Here is a 16565-nt window from a genome sequence, read left to right on the forward strand (position 1 = left end):
AAATAACCACTTAAAAGTGAGTCATATGTACAAACATGGTACTTACATGATGCAATGCAACTAAGTACTACCAATAACAGGCCAGCAGAGACGAGCTCTCATGAAAACAGCTTAGGATTTAAAAAGCAGATGACATAAACCTCCAACTGAAGTTTCACAAGCATGGCCTCTGTGTTAGGCAACTGGTTAAAGACTGGCAATTTGCTGCCATCACACACACTTGGGGAACTCAGAATCTCAGGAGTTCCCCAACAGATTTTGGCCATGTTTATGAACAGTTAGCATGTTCGCACGCACAGAGGTTACTGGTGTAATGTAGCACACTGCACTCCAGGGCACCCTATCCTCAGTGGACGTCCCTCACGGCAGTCTCAGCACATCTATACCTAAGCCACTTGTGGTGTTTACATCCACAAACCCAGACTGTTATCAGCTATGGTCTTGTGGTAGCTTGTGGTTGTTAGTCTTCTACTCCAAACCTCTGATGGCTGCTTAGTAAGTAATGTCTATGTCTCTCGCATGGTCACAAGGTGCATTCCAAGACTTCATGCTGATCCACCCAAGTCCCTCCCCAAACTGAACGAATCCTTGGAAAATGCTTTCACAATATCCTTCCTGAACCATGTGTGCAGAAGTACCTCTTCTTTGCCCTGGATCACATCTCTTTCCAATTTTACAACTTTTATAGTGATAAACAGTATTATGAGGCAGAAAAAGATATAATCTCAAATTCTATTTTAACTATTATGGTAACATTCTACTCCCAAGCTTTCTGGGAAAAATGCTTTTTCTATCACTGACTTACAATTTGAAGACCCAAAGACCTTGACTTCATGTATTTAAATGCAAATTCTAGCATTCTTATGTTCTAATATGTACAATGTAACATGAATCTTTTTTTTTTTCAACAAATGATTAAAGGGATTTTTGCAAATATTCACAGAGCTATTCACTGAAGAAGAGTTTTAGATTTCTGTGTCCTTTTCAGCTTTAGGAGGACTTGATTATTTTGACAAAAGACGGCTGTCAAAAATGAAGCTGGAGCCCATGAGATGATGGGAAGGAGTCCATGAGAATGGTGGAAGGAGAAGACACAGGTGCTCTTAAATTCTTTATTCTGTGTACAATTTAAATGTGGGACACATGTGAAGTCAGAGGACAACTCTGTAGTCCGTTCTCTTTTCAGCTTTATGTGAGTGTGGGGGATTGAGTTCAGGTCTAGTGTTTGCACAGCAAGGGCCTTACCCATTAAATCCTCTTGCCAGCCCCCTGAGTATATGACTGAACAGCCAACACAGTCTTCATTCTACATTTTTGGACATGTGTGGTACTAAACAATGGTTTCACCAGATGGCATCAGCCCATTGATACTTCTGCTTCCTGTAGTTAAGGAATTTAATTTACATTGAGGAAAAGAGGGGTTGCAACCAGGAAGGGCCCAATATATGGCTTAATGGTTCTCCATGTCCTTCTGCCACTTCATACACAACTCAGCCACATGGTCTCCAATACAGAGAACTAGCAGTACTACAGCAGGCTGATCAATAGTTGTCTTAAGGTTGGGACACTCCAGTCATGTTACCTCAAGAGATACTGCACACGATGTTAGTAAGTGTCTTTTATACTGATTTTAGTTAGACGCTACAGCAATTTCAATAGTAAACCAGTTTAGGTTTTTCTCCAAATAAGAAAGGGTTAAACTAAATTAACACTTGGGCTGTTCAATGCCAAATAGGGTTGTGCACTTCAGCTTTTGAGGTTCTCTTTTTCTTGATTCTGAAGCATGGTTAAAATGACTTGCAGAATGCCCACAAGTGAGGAAAACACAGACTGAGCCATAGGAAGTATGGCTCAACCAGGATGCTTCTCAGTTACTTCATGATGATCATAATGTAACTGCAAGATCAGGTCCCTTACTACTTTTCAAGGAGGGAGACCTTAGCAAAATGAAACGAACACATACACACACAGACCTATGTTTTGGTTTTTTTCTGCTAAGTCTATTTTCAGGGTAAACTTGAATTTTACCATTTTTGCTTAAAACATAAATGTTACCTATCATCACTAATTTGCCACAGGCAAACTGAAATTAATACGTGTAACTAATAATGTGTAGCGTGTTTTGGGTAAGCAGGGCCAATCTGCCTGAGAAAGGGATGTGTGTCACATCAATTAAACACACACACACACACACACACACACACACACTTGTATGTGCAAAATCCACATTTTTTTTGTATTCACGTAATTGACAGTAGACACCAAAAGAAAAAAAAAAAGACCACTTTATACTAAAATCAAAACAAATCTGATCCCATAATGACATGGAAAGTAACTCAAATGTTTCTTTTTAATGCTAGGAAAACTGACCACTTTCCAATGGCAACAGTACTGTTAACACAGGTAGAGCAAAGGTAGAAGAAAGTGAATGCACACAGAGATGCACACAGGTCTGTAAGTATAAAAATTGACCAGAAATCACAGAACATTTAGGCAACATTTTAAGCAGAACTATTTCTTTAATACATTAAATAGACTAAATATTTGGTGTGGACGGGAAGTAAGTATTTCACAATTTTAACTTGAAACTACCTGACATAAAGCCTCAGCTCATTGTTCAAAAAAACCCCAAAAAACAAAATCCCCGTCATTGTCTGATTATCGTTAAGAGAAGGCTTACAAATAACACATTTAATGTCTCCATCACAGTGCGCAGAGATCAGCCACTGAGGACTACCAGAGGAGAATGGCAACAGGGTTCCTGGCTGCCATACCACATGACAAAACCCTCAGCTCTCACACAACTAGGTATAAGCACCTTGAGAGTAAGAGGACATAATACTTGAGAGCAAACGGTTCCAACTCTTTATCAGGACGCTGATTCCTTTACCTGCTTTTGGCTAACACATTTAGGAATTTTAAGACAACATTCACCAAAAGGAAACACAGTATCACATTCTGGCTTCTTGCGCAGGACACACTGGGAAATAGACCAAAGCATCAAAGACCATGTTTTCCCCTTATGAGAGGAAATCTATAATCACATTGTTTCCATGTTACAAAAAATTTAAACTTCACCTCATAAGGACACAAAATATACTCACACCTACCTACACAGATCCATAGCTATCTAGCTGCCTCTTTTCAATTTTTCTTTTTCCATTTCTCTTTTCCAATCAACTGTTTCCTACTTTTGCTATTTATTATAAATCTTAGGTTGCAGCTGCATTCATAGTAATAAGTGATTAGAGGGCACACAAGTCGATCCTGGAAATGTTAACAGCCAAAAGGCAACCCAATGCAGTATCAATTATAATGACAATGTGAGAATAAACCCTGAGGACATCTAAGGTGGACAACTCTTTCCAGGACCCCTGGAACTTACTCTGGTCTAGCACTGAGCATTGCACATCTGGGACACTTGTCCCATGCATGGCAGGGCTGGTCACCTGTCTTCAGCACACCTAGAGAAAAGAATTTCCAGGAACATAGGCTCCTTAAGGACATCAGGCTTTAAATTCTCTTGCTAAAGGCTACTTCCTCCAAACTGGTTAAACAGGTAGAAGCCCAGAAACACCTTAAGGTTAGTTAACATTTAGTGGTAGTGCACTAGACTTTACCACAAGACTTCCCAAGAGTCTCCGGCTCCGTCCAGTTACACAGTATTTTACCATATGTTGAGATTTTCTAAGCTAAATGAATATTCTAGTTTATTGCATCTTTTTATACCCCTTTAAAACGTGAAAACCTTCCACGCCAGCTATCCCCACACTCTTGTTTCATATTTGAAGACAGCCAACTGAAGGTACCAGCAAAGATCTAGAGTCACACTGCTGCGTACTGTGCTCTCAGGAAGGTTGGTCCACCTTGGGGCAGCGAGTGAGCAATAGCATTCTCTGATGCTTTCTGATTTGGCTTCCTGCAAAGCTGCACCCCAGTCACTGTGGATCCTCTTCATTTAGCCCACTAGAAAACGTTGAGCTTTACAGATCACCGCTGCCAATTAAAAAAGAGTCAAATATTTATGCCTTAAAACACTGGGTCAAGACAAGCGTAAATGGAGTCTGAGGTAAAGCTGGTCAAATGTGTGCCCAATCTGAGTTCTAAATTTTGCAAGAAATAGGCTGTATACACACAAGTAGGTAAATTCACAGGTCAGAGGTTGAATCCTGGTGTCTTCCTGAAATTGGTTACTTTTAAATTAAGAATTCATCCATGTTACCTAACTGCTACATATAATTATTCTAATTTAACCAATCTCTGTAAACTACCTCTACAAGATTGGGAAATGGAATAACCAGTGTGTTTTCCATAACTCTAAAGCTTTACATTTGTTCTTAAATCATTATGTTGTGAATTTGATTGTTCAATGATTATTTCAAGTCAGAAATGGGAGCAAATCTTATCCTTCACCCAAAAATAGTGAATCAGAAATTTTTGAAAAGGTTTTTCTTTTTTCTTTTTTCTTTTTTTTGGAGAAGGTAGAAGAGTATCGTTTTTTTTTTTTTTTCCTCAAGGGGGGGGGGGAACATTTCATTGTCCCACATACAGAGTTAGTGACCTCTGTAACCACCTCTCCCACCCCTTCTTCCCAGGGATCTCAAGCATCTGTGAACTCTGGGTCTGCTCTAAGACCCACAGGAGCAAGCCAAGGAACACTGAGCTGTTAGTGTACAGAGGCCCCCAGAAGCTTAGAAAATCATTACTACTGACCACAGCCGAGACAGGCCTGAGCCACCTTCATTTAGACGAGCGTTAGGTATAGGGAACTTGATCTTGTGGAGGTACTTCCCAGTCTCTTAAGCAGCAATTTCATGGGGAGAAACAAATGAAGAGCAATCTACCAGGTTATTCAAAAGTCAACCCTCAGCACTGGGTGTATGGATTAGAAAAGAGGAACAGAAAAGCTTTATGGTGGTAATGAATTTCCCATGATTTTTACCACAGTGCCTAAACATCAGCAAATTAGGACTGTGGTAGACTTCATTTTAAATACACTGACTGGATGACATAAAAATGTTTACAAGCAAATGAGGAACGTTTTTACTAAGATCTGAGATTTAAACAATGTAATCATCCATCACTATTAAGATGACCCCACTGTAGTTTTTCTGAGAGTATATGTGTATATACATTCATACACATATACTAAAACTAAAAGGTTTGAGGCAGCTCTCATATATATAAGGTAGCTATACTGTCCAAGATAAATGTTCTCTATTCAAGAAGTCACACAAGAAGTCACACAAACATAAAACCAGGTCTTGCCACAGAAGAATTCATGACATAACTCACTATTTTCTGGCTGCAATTATTGAAACACATAAATTACACTCCCAAGAAATAATCTGTCCCTCAAACTCCTTGGATAAAAGGTAGCCTGAACAAATAAAACCAAGGAAACTTGAAAAGAAAAAAGGGACCAACAGCAAGGATTTGTCTCTCTGAAGATCACATACCATCATCACCAATTAAACTAAACCTGACACTTGAAAATACCCCCAAACAGGAATGAAGATGCTGTTACCATCTAGATTATTATATTATCTGAAAATTTTCTGCTTGTCAGTCTCAGGACATGTAACTATGCAAAATCCCAGAGCCACTTGTAAAATTAAGACAGTGAACCAAAGAATACTAGCTTGCCTGTAAAGCAGTGCACGACACTACAGGGAGAAACACTAATGTACACAAAAGAACTACAGCAGAGTAGTTAAAGGAGAACTACAGGAGGTTAAAGAGCAGGGGTGGAGCAAAGTGTGCACACCAAGTGAGGAGTTGGATGTATCAAGTCACCAAAGCGGTAAGTCACAGTAAGAGAAATGACCTTGGCTTCCCTGTGAAGATACACTTGAGAAAGTTGCACAGATGGGAAAAAAACAGCAAACGGGAAGGATCAGCTTATACTGTCTCGTAGAACTTTATAATTGACCCCTAACTGTTCCAAGTATTTAATAAACTTTGAAAATTTTGTCTTAAAGATACATGTGGGCATCTCTTGAAGAGGTAGAGACACCAAATGGACATCTGCTTTCTTTGATTTTGACTACAAAAGCCTGCTAACATAATTGCTTTCACTTGGAGTCTTAGTCTGCATGAACACAACAAAGGCACAACAAATGTGAAGTTCAAGAAACGAAGGGGGAAATATGACTGCTTAAAAAATAAACTATACTACCACACTAAATTGCATATTAAAGCTAAAAAAACAAACCCACCCTAGATATTAAACAATCTGCAAATATATCTAGAACACAGATAAAAGTCCAGAATTAGAAGATTTAGCTCTCAAGAAAACACATGCAGATTCCGTCTGCCAAAGTGACAAGACCTGAAAGCAACAGTAATTCCTACTGAACTAAGCCCAACTTGAGGGCCAGAACACTGCTGCAGAATCACAGTGGCTGGGTAAACAACAGGCATAAGAAACTATGCTGACTGACTCAATGTATACCTCATGTAGTCAGTGTTAACTAGTGTGGCTCAGACTCTAGCAGGAAAGCGTCTTTAAATCAGAGCCCAATTCAGTGGTATTCCAAAAAATGGCCTAATCCAGTTAAGTTTTCTCATCTGGCTGGGCGGTGGTGGTGCACGCCTTTAATCCCAGCACTCGGGAGGCAGGTGGATCTCTGTGAGTTCAAGACCAGCCTGGTCTACAAGAGCTAGTTCCAGGACAGACTCGAAAGCCACAGAGAAACCCTGTCTCAAAAAACAAAACAAAATAAAAACAAACAAAAAAGCAGGCTTTTAAATTACTGTTGAGCAGAGATGCTAAATAATGCAGTCCACTTAAATCAAAACAAATCAACCAAGGGGAGGCCCTAAGTATCATCTGGAACAAAAACCAGCCCTGCCAAGTGGGGGAAATCAACAAAAACTAGGCCATGGTAGACAATATATAAAGTAAGCCCACAGCATTTCATTGGAAAGCAAACATGACCACAGAACACTTCACATGAGCACTTAATACTGTGACTGTGACAGTCTATGTTCTATGTTCTATGATACATGTGTGTCTCAAGGGAAAATCCCATTTCATACCGTACAGAAGACCTACACCTGAATCCAAATCATGGAGATGTGTCTTACTGTTGGCATCACTCTATTTAACATGTTTGATAACCTTGCACTGCTTTCAAAGCTACCCTCTGCATCCAGAACTGTCCCCTAACAGCACAAGTTTTTCAGTCTGAAAACTTCCAATGAGGGGCAGGCAGTTTACAATGATTATTTCCAGCAGGCTCAGCAGCAAAGACGCCAGGACATTTGCTCTATCACGAAACGGGAAGTAGAAGGAGTGATAGGTAAGTAGTGTGCAGCAACAAGTCTAGAAGGAAACAGCAGCTCTCCATACTGGTGAATCTTTACGTAAAGAAAAGTTGTTAAGGTGGCACTGACCTGGTGTAATTAAGAAACTTCCACAACCAAGATCTGAGGACTAGATTACAGTGAGATGACAAGCAGTCTATCACAAAGCAGTGCCACCTTCAACAAATTATAAGTTGAAGACCCTTATCTTTATGTTTGGGTGTGTGCAAGTATGTGTATAAATATGGTGCCTAACAGCAAGTCTTTGTGAGCCATGTGCCTTTGGGTTTGATGCTGTCCCAGCAGTGCTGATCTCCTTCAGCTCTTCGAATGCTCCATGGCTCGCTCCTTCTAGGTTAGGTGTTAGCTCAAGAATCGCTTTCCCAGATGCCTTCCCCCATGTTTTACCAGAAGCATCCTATCTGCCATTCTCTAGACAGTACCCTGTTTACCTCCCACAGACATTTAAGCACGGGTTAAATCAACGGCTATCTCAGCAAAGGCAGGAACTAGAGCTATCTTGTTCACCTTCACCCAAAGGTTAAGAAAGTTCATGGCACATTAACAGGTGAACAATAAATATTTGAATAAAAAATTACTATACCAAATTTACATGAACACATACATACGCACACAAATATAGGAAAATGGGAAATATCAAATACAAAACAACCAAATGTTGAAAAGCATCGAAAATGACACCTGTACATACATGTAAGTATGGTTTCAAAGAGTTAAGTACCAAAGGTATTTGTCTGCAAAAATATTCAAATTTACAAAAAGGGGATCAGGAAGTATTTTCCATTGTACGGAGTTGCAAACAAGAAGGGAGTCAAGACTGGACATGACTGCTGTGTGCTGCAGAACGGAGGACCGACAGAACAAGCTGGTATCCCCTTATTGCAGAGCAGAAAGGTCAGTGACCTACACACACCCAGGATTAGTCAAGAACAGCTCAGACTGCAGGGAACTGCAGGCTAAAAATCTTGATAAACAGCTTAGTTCCCAATCTTTAAAAATTTGAAATTAGGTAATACAACATTCCCTTTATAAATTACACACAATACACTTTAAAAAAACAGATGACCCCTATCTTCTGACCGTACCCCAGCGTCACTCTACGTATTTGCAGAAGCAAGTACTTTTGCCAAAGGTCCATTTTGTAATACAACCTGGTAGTTAAGTGCCATGAGGCAGAAGGTCAGCTGCCTTTACAGAAAGATCCTTTATTATTATACTGGCTTTGGAAGAAGGAAACACATACTGAGATGATTCCAGAATAGCCCTGAAAATAATCATACTGCCACCTGTTCATGTTTTGAGACAAAAGTTAATCAATAGACCAACAAGTTTCACAAAGTCTGTTATCATCTGTAGAAGTCTGGTTCTAAGACAAGACTTACACCCCACAAACCTTCACTGGACCCAGGATTAACTACCCCAGCAGCCATCAGTGCAGCTATTTACCACAATGACATCATGCTGTACTGTTATGTATCAGAAAAGAAATGGGATGAAGAGCCCGAAGTTTCCAGTAAGGTTTCCTTCTAATGCAATTCAGCAGGAAATAAACACACAAAGAAAGAATGACTGCTAAGATCCACTGGAAACATTAAGGTCAAGGATTTCCAAGCTAATCCACTTTTCTTCCCCCAAGTTTGTTTATTTTTGGTAAAAGGCAGAAAAATTAGTTTCTACAAGGAAAATCTGCTTCTAAATGATAATTTGAAAATCTTAATATATATATATATTATATATTAAAAAAGACACAAAAATAACGGCGAAGTGGGAATAACAGATTAGGTACTGTAATTTATAAAGGCTTGCCTAGACCAAGAAGCAGCACACACACCTCAGTTATGGAAACTAAGAATGGATACAGACAGCAGAGTACTGCAATACTGGGTCTTGATACATTACCTGTATACACAACTACTACTGTAATTAATAACCTTTGGGACTCTGTCTTATGCCCAACAAGACATCACTAAGTCTTTAAGTCTTCTCTTCCCACTTTGGGGAGGGCACTTCTAGACACTAATTTTCCCATCTAATATTCAAATATAGGAAACAGATTCCACAAGGTGCTTTAACTGATGAGACCTCAAGTGCTGTTTTCACTCTGGAATTTTTGGATAGCAAACAGTCCACGGGATCATACACAAATACTATGACAGAAGAGTTGTTACATGAAGTCTTTCCATAGACTCAAATGGTGATTGACTTTATGACATGCTTGAGCATCGCACTGAAGGGGATCCCATCTGAGTTAATACTTTGTCCAACCACTGCAGAGGGCCATTCAGATGAAGCTCAATCCAGCAAGGAGTACTTGTTACTGTCTGCCTCCTGTTTGAGAGAACATAAAAATCAATTAGGAAATTAAAAGGCTGTGTATAATAAAATCTATCTTAAGAATAATTATTAACTTTGTATATAGGATTATTAGCTTGAAAATGTTTTTTACTGCTGAAATGATATAAAGAGTTTTGTCCTTTTTCAGAGACTGTACTTACTTATGTGTCATATGCATATGTATGTGTACAGGTGCATGTAGATGCCTGAAGGGGGTTGGGAGGGGCAGTTTGGACTCAGTGCTTTTCTAGATTGTTCTTTACCTTGTTCCCTTGAGTAAGAGTCACTCACTGAACCTGAAGCCCTCTATGCTGGCTAGAATGGCTAACCAGTAAGTTCCTAGGCTCCATCTGTCCCCACCCCACCATCCCCCATCCCATGCTGAGGTTACAGGCACACACAGCCATGCTGGCTCTTATGAGTGCTGGAGATGAGTCTCAAGTCCTTATGCTTGCATAACAAGCACGTTAACCAACTGAGCTATCACCCTAGAATTTCATCTTTTCAAAAGATTTACAAAAATATTTTCTTTTGAAGTTAAATTTGTATACTCAGGGGATACCTATGAGAATTTAGGTACTACTATTAGTGAGACTGGCAGGAGAGACACAACCTAGGAAAGATTACCCTAAGGAAATTAACATATATGGTCACCCTGCTTTTACATGTATCAAATGAAGTAAAAAAAAAAAAAAAAACCTCAAATTTAAAGTTTGCTGACCCAAGCTGATCCTTACTACACAATGCTAAGACTCGGAACTGACTTTTCTCTAGACACCTAGACACATAATGAGCAACAACTTGCCAGCAACATCCCTTGGGCTTCTGGTTTAAGAAGCAAGATAAAAACCTTCTAGTGCTTCAACAAAGGGGCCAATGCTTATTCCCTGAATCACACAACATCCTCCTGTTGCTCTAGTCTTAGGCATTGGATTTAGTTCTATCTTATTTGCTATACAGTGTCAGTCAATACATTTACTTTTGCTTCTTCAACATGACATTCTTCAGTCACGATAAAAGGCTCCCCATCTTTAAACAATTCATGTCCATCAGCAATTAGGAGTGGATATTCAAGCGGCTGGAGATGGCCAAGCAACTAAAGAATTTGCACTGCTTTTTAGAGAAGTGAGTTCAGTGCCCAGCACCCACATCTGTCAACTCATAAATACAAGTAACCCTCTAGCTCACATCTGTAAATCCAACTAACTCCTGGATTCCACAGGCACTTGTACTCACACAAGCACAGACACATACATACACATAATAAAAAACATGGGGGAGGCACTATGTATATATAACTCACAATGAGACCAAAGGTGAGAGGGGTCACTTACTCAGCTGATCTCAACTGTCCAATCTTATTTTTATTCTACTTCTAATCAAACTGCTACTCTGCTATTAGAATTAGTTTCCTACACTGCCCTTTCCTATCTCCTGAAGTCTATATGCATCTTCTAGAACCTAAATCATATGTTATTCCAATCAGAAAGCTTTCTTTGGATACAAAGTAAAGACAGCTGATTTATAAAATACCCTAACCTTTCAAATATACCTTTTCATAATACTTAACATTCTACATTATGTTAAAATGCATGTTTACCCACAATTTAATAATATCTTCTATAATACCAACACAGCAATTTTCAAGTTTCTTATCTTCAGGCCTCCAACTTTCATAACTAAGGGTCTCATGTAGCCTAGCCTGGCTACAAACACATACTAGCACCAGGTTTATATGTTTCTAAAGATTGAATCCAGCACCTCATGTATGATACACAAAGTATTCTACCAACTGAGCTACACCATTAACCCTCTTTCTTTTACTATTTTACATAAATATCTGTTGAAAAGAGAGATAAATGAATTACAGAAGATGCAAAAGATACAAATAATCACAGTGAAGAAACTAGAAACTGAGAATGGGACTCATACCGGTATTCTGCTCCCCACCCTTTCACAAAACTCATTCTTATGGTGCACATTCGAGTTAGCTGATAAACGGCTTCAAAACCCTGATTAACAGACTGAGCCAGAAGAGCAGCAAATTCTTGGTTGTTGAAGATCTTCAGGTTGCAGCCTAGATTGGTAAACAGTAAAACATAAAAAGTGTCCTTATTAGAAAATAATTTTAAAGGGAGTCTATATTTTAGATGGAGCATGCGCATCAGCTCCTAATTCCTAAAATCATTACCAACTAGAAAAGTTAATGAAGCAAGCTGGTGACAGGGCTATTTTCACTGGTGATATAACAGGCTTATTTACATGGGTGAATCCATACCTGGTGGAATTTTACACACTGTTGCAGGGTGCCAGCCGTATCTCTGGTTACAATTGGGGCTCTGCACAAAGATTGCACTATCACTTAGGCACTCGGCAAAAACTTCCCCACCTATGTAATACAAGCGCACTCCCCTTCCTAAAACAAAACACACATTGTTAGTTTTAGAACACTCTCCTCTTCAGTGTTCCTGAGAATCATCTAGAAGGAACTCTAAGCAGATGCTAAGGCAGTTGTATGACATCTTCTCACAGCCATGCTTTCCTGAACTGTAACTCAGCATTTTTTAAAGAATTTTTAACAATAATTTGATCTTTTCAAAGTAACACTCATGAAAAATATTTCAACAAATATAGAGAAAGTACACATTAGCAAGACAGCTTCACTCAAATTACCTGGTGTTTTAGAAATTCACTTAAAATTGAGTTAATTTTGAAAAAAATAGTGTCTGGGCAAATTTTCCTTAAAGAGCTTACCAGAGTAAGAAAAGACTCAAAAATATCTCATCCGCCAGCTATGCAAACATCTGCTTTGTGGTGCAATCGCATACTAGGTTAAAGAGTGGTCAGGCAGGACTCAAGTGGCAGCAGATCAGCTGTTATGCAGCAGAGGGACTAACCAGTAGAACAGCCAGCAAGCTGCATGCAGAGGGCAAATGCAGCTGCTGTTAAGACTCAGAAACTGTGCAACATCAAACATGCACTTAGCTATCAAGAAAGGATAAGGTTCTAACTGGAGGATATACCCAGAGGGTGGTGTGCCTGTGTAGCAAGCCCTACATTAAACCCCTAGCACACTGGGGGGGGGGGGGGGGGGAAAATACAAATTTAGACTTTTCAGACTATTCGATAATCAAATCATTCAAAAGTTTAAAAAATGTAAAAAATAATCTAAAATTATAGTGAACTAAAAATTTTGTTGGGAGACATGAGTAGGGGCAGAGGAAACTACTACTTTTCTTTAAAATACAAAGGTCTAATTAAAACACAAAAACATAGAAAATAAAAACTAGTGCTACCTGGATGAAAGATGACCCAAAGTAACAACACTTGAAAGTACAGGTAAAGCCAACAACCCATTTCTATCTGTTATCATTTTACAGAATCAACATCAAGATCATCATTTTTCACAGGAGGAAATGGCTAATCCCCAACAGGCAGAAGAAAGCTGACGGTGAAGAAGCCATCAGACGGATTCTCAGTACCTGCACCTCACTGGTTAGACATGAACTACTAAGGTTCCCAGAAAATCTGGATAGATGTGGATTATAATCATGGAAACTTACTACATTAGACTGAAAACCTAAATAAAGTGTTTTAAAAACTTAAAACAACAAATCTATTAGTGTAAACAAGGTTTGTGAGAAATAATCATTTTCAAACATAAATCAGGAACAAGTGGGAATATTTCAGTTAGACAAGTTTCTTTACTGTCTGGATTCTCAGGTCTACATTTTATATCTTCACAACCCTAGGCCATGAAGCCCCCAGGATGCCCCACTTCCTGCTGTGGAGAAGCAGCAGGCAGCATTTCAGTATCACTGGAAAAGCAGTGCTGACCTCACACAGTGCCAAGATGCTCCAGAGGGCTGTCAGAAATCCTCCTTTATATTCTGAAGCCCCAGATTGTATTTTGAATTATACATAAAATCACTGGGAGGAGAGGGAAATGAAAAGCGATCACTACTAAACACTGCTTTTTTTTTTTTCCTAACTAAAAGAAGACTGAGCAAGCTAGTCACTTTAACACATATTTATCAAAGAACTTCTCACTATCATGAGTGCCAAATACAAACAAAAATCAAAGACAAAAGTTTGCAGATTAAGAATCACCAAGGCCCAATTAAAGGGATTCACAGAGATGAAGCTGGGCTTTTCCATATAAGCATTAGATCTAATACCACATATTGTCTACATTATGAGTAAATTACATTTTCCACATAAAGAAAAAACATACCTATATGCCTTCTTGTCATTTCTACAGTAGCATTTCGGTTGACATTGGAGAGCAAACCTAAGCAGAACCTCTCTGAGTTTGAAGGATCTGTAAAGCCGTCTACAGTAAGTGAGGGCTGTGATGCATGGAAGGTCTCTCCAACCCTCTGGTTTAGTTCATAATAAGCTATTGAACACCAAAATGCAGGTTCCGAGTAAGTAACTGGCTGCAAATCTGAAGTAAAGGAAGAAATGTATGAACAACTCAACATGAAATGAAGTGAACATCATGAACATACGCCATGCCAGCAGATAGGCAGCGGCTCAAGAAGTCACTGTGAACATCTATCTATTGGTTTAAACAGATTAGGCCAGATAACAAGTTTTAAAAATTTCCCCATCTCATAATTTGTGTTGGATTATTTCTTTTATTAGCTTTCATCCAGATCAAACCCAAAACAAAAAGACAAGAGCACATGGATTAGCCTGCTGTACTTAAGTGTATTCTTTAAATGTACCAAAAAGATAGTTTTGGATAGGGAAAAATATACAGCCGACTAAGTTGAAACCTACACTAAAAGATCTTATAGTGGGAGAACCAAAACACTCCCTGACATTGTCTACCCTCATACATGTAAGAAGCAGAGTGAAAGACAAGTGTTAGCGAAAACAGGTTTTGGTACTGATGTACAACTCACTAACAGAGCATCACATGTAATTAACTTCTGTTAATCTAATTTAGATGTATCATAAGGAAGAGTACACGAGGAAAAGACATGACAGTTTATAAGATACATCCTAAATAAACATCCATCAAAACCTTACAACTTCATAAACAACATAGTTTCAATGACTGTCTCATAAACTCCTGCCAATAGAAAGCAGTACCAACACATTGTATCAATTCTTCCTAAAGTCATTGATATAAACCATTTGAATAATTTTATTTATTTATTTTTTTGATACACACAAAAATTTCCAGAGAGAACTTTCCTTAATCTAGCGAAAACAGCAAGAGGTAACAGCAACTTACCCAAGCTGTGATTGACAGGCGAGAGAGTAGTAGGAGACAGCTCAGCTGGGGAGCCTAAATCAGAGAAAGAAATGGAAATTGACATTTCTACAGAACTTACAGCAACTTAACAATAACATGGTTCTGACCTTTTCAACAATAAGACAAAAAACAACTATACCCCAAGATTTAAAAATATACGACTTATTTTAGTTTAACTCGGACTGCAACACATGAGGTACAAAAGGTTAAGCACTGAATAACTTGTTTCTTTTCATGGCATAAACTGACTTGTCTTCTTGCCACCTATGCCACCCACTCAGAGGAGCCCACTACTGACAGCTCTTTGTGTATCTTTCCAGAAATATTCTATGAATATATCAGCAAATAAATTCTGCTTTGTGTCACCCCACTTCATGACAAACAGTAACAGTTCTAAACATCTGTGTGAGTTATCTCATTAGAAATCATTTGTGTGGATATTTCTATATTGCTCCTCTGTCTACCCGAATCAACTGGCAGTCTAACATTACATCATGGTACCTTAATGAGAGATGATTATTTACTTTAAAAACCAAGACTGCCTCCAATGCTATACAGAGAAACCATGTCTCAAAAAACCAAAAGAGAACCAAGACTGCAACTGATCTCATGCCTCTGACTGGTCCCACGTCAAAGGGCTGGTGGCCTTTGCAATTTTGATAGCTCCTACCTAAATATCATACACAAAGGTTGTACCAGCACACGTTCCCATTAACACCACCAAGGTATAACTGACAAACTGATGAAAAAAATGGTCTGTACAAGTTAGTTTTAAGTTTGGGTGGTGGCACATGGTTGTAATCTCACCTCCTAGGAAGCACAACAGAAGATCTCTAATTTTAAGGCAGCTTCAGCTACAGAGCAAGGTAGAAACTAGAATGGGTAGGCTACAAGAGACCTTGTCTTTTTATTTTGAGACAGGGTATCAGTATGTAGCTCTGGCTTTCCTGAAACTAATGCAGACCTGGTTGGTTTTGAACTCACAGAAATCCACCTGCTTCTGCCTCCTGAATGCTGGGATTCAAGACATGTGCCACCATGCCAGACAAAGAGGCCCTGTCTTAAATGGACATTCTCATTTATGTATCTCTTAATTTACGGTTTTATTCAGTTTTGTGACATTTGCTCTTTTGTTCACTCTCCTCTTGTACTGATCATTTACCGATCTGTAGGAAGTTCATATTATTAGTTAGGGTTGCAGAACATTTGGTCACTTGTTTGGTGACTCCATTCTAATTCTGATAATGCAGCATTTGGGGCTCATGCCAAGGTTGTCTGCTTAGTGTGCAGGGTTTTCCCACTAGACAGGACACCTGGCTTGGTTGGAGCTGAAACAATAAATCACTTCTTCAGAACTCCCGTGTCAATGACATGTGACCAGACTTGTGGCAATTTAGGTTTATGCCATTTTCTATGTATGCTATGTAACAGTTTTAATTGTTTTTTACAGCATACTCTTTAAGAGTTCGGTAGATTCTGTAAAATTCCAGCTAACAATTCTGAGTGATTTCTCTATTCTGTCAAGTTAAATATAGTTCTTCATTGAAATTGGCTATACTAAATTTTATTTTCTTAGAAAAATATCCAATTTTTTTCTTGTTCTGTGTAAATATTCTAAATCTAATCCAGAAAATGC

The 16565-nt window shown here is 38.8% G+C and overlaps 1 protein-coding gene across 4 annotated transcripts in view; it reads right to left on the bottom strand.

Annotated features, from left to right (window-relative positions):
* Positions 1-2320: 2320 nt before the first annotated feature.
* Positions 2321-16565, bottom strand: part of Smad2 (SMAD family member 2) — a 67779-nt gene continuing 53534 nt past the window's right edge. For all 4 annotated transcript variants that reach the window (XM_027397925.2, XM_035440050.1, XM_035440048.1 and 1 more), the window contains 5 exons: positions 14909-14962; positions 13898-14110; positions 11942-12079; positions 11596-11740; positions 2321-9657 (listed from right to left, as the gene is read on the bottom strand). In XM_027397925.2, coding sequence (XP_027253726.1) covers positions 9534-9657; positions 11596-11740; positions 11942-12079; positions 13898-14110; positions 14909-14962 — 674 coding nt within the window. In that variant the 3' untranslated portion in view covers positions 2321-9533. The remainder of the gene's footprint in view (positions 9658-11595; positions 11741-11941; positions 12080-13897; positions 14111-14908; positions 14963-16565) is intronic.

The sequence above is a fragment of the Cricetulus griseus genome, chromosome 2 (assembly GCF_003668045.3).
Source record: "Cricetulus griseus strain 17A/GY chromosome 2, alternate assembly CriGri-PICRH-1.0, whole genome shotgun sequence".
NCBI classification, from domain to species: domain Eukaryota; kingdom Metazoa; phylum Chordata; class Mammalia; order Rodentia; family Cricetidae; genus Cricetulus; species Cricetulus griseus.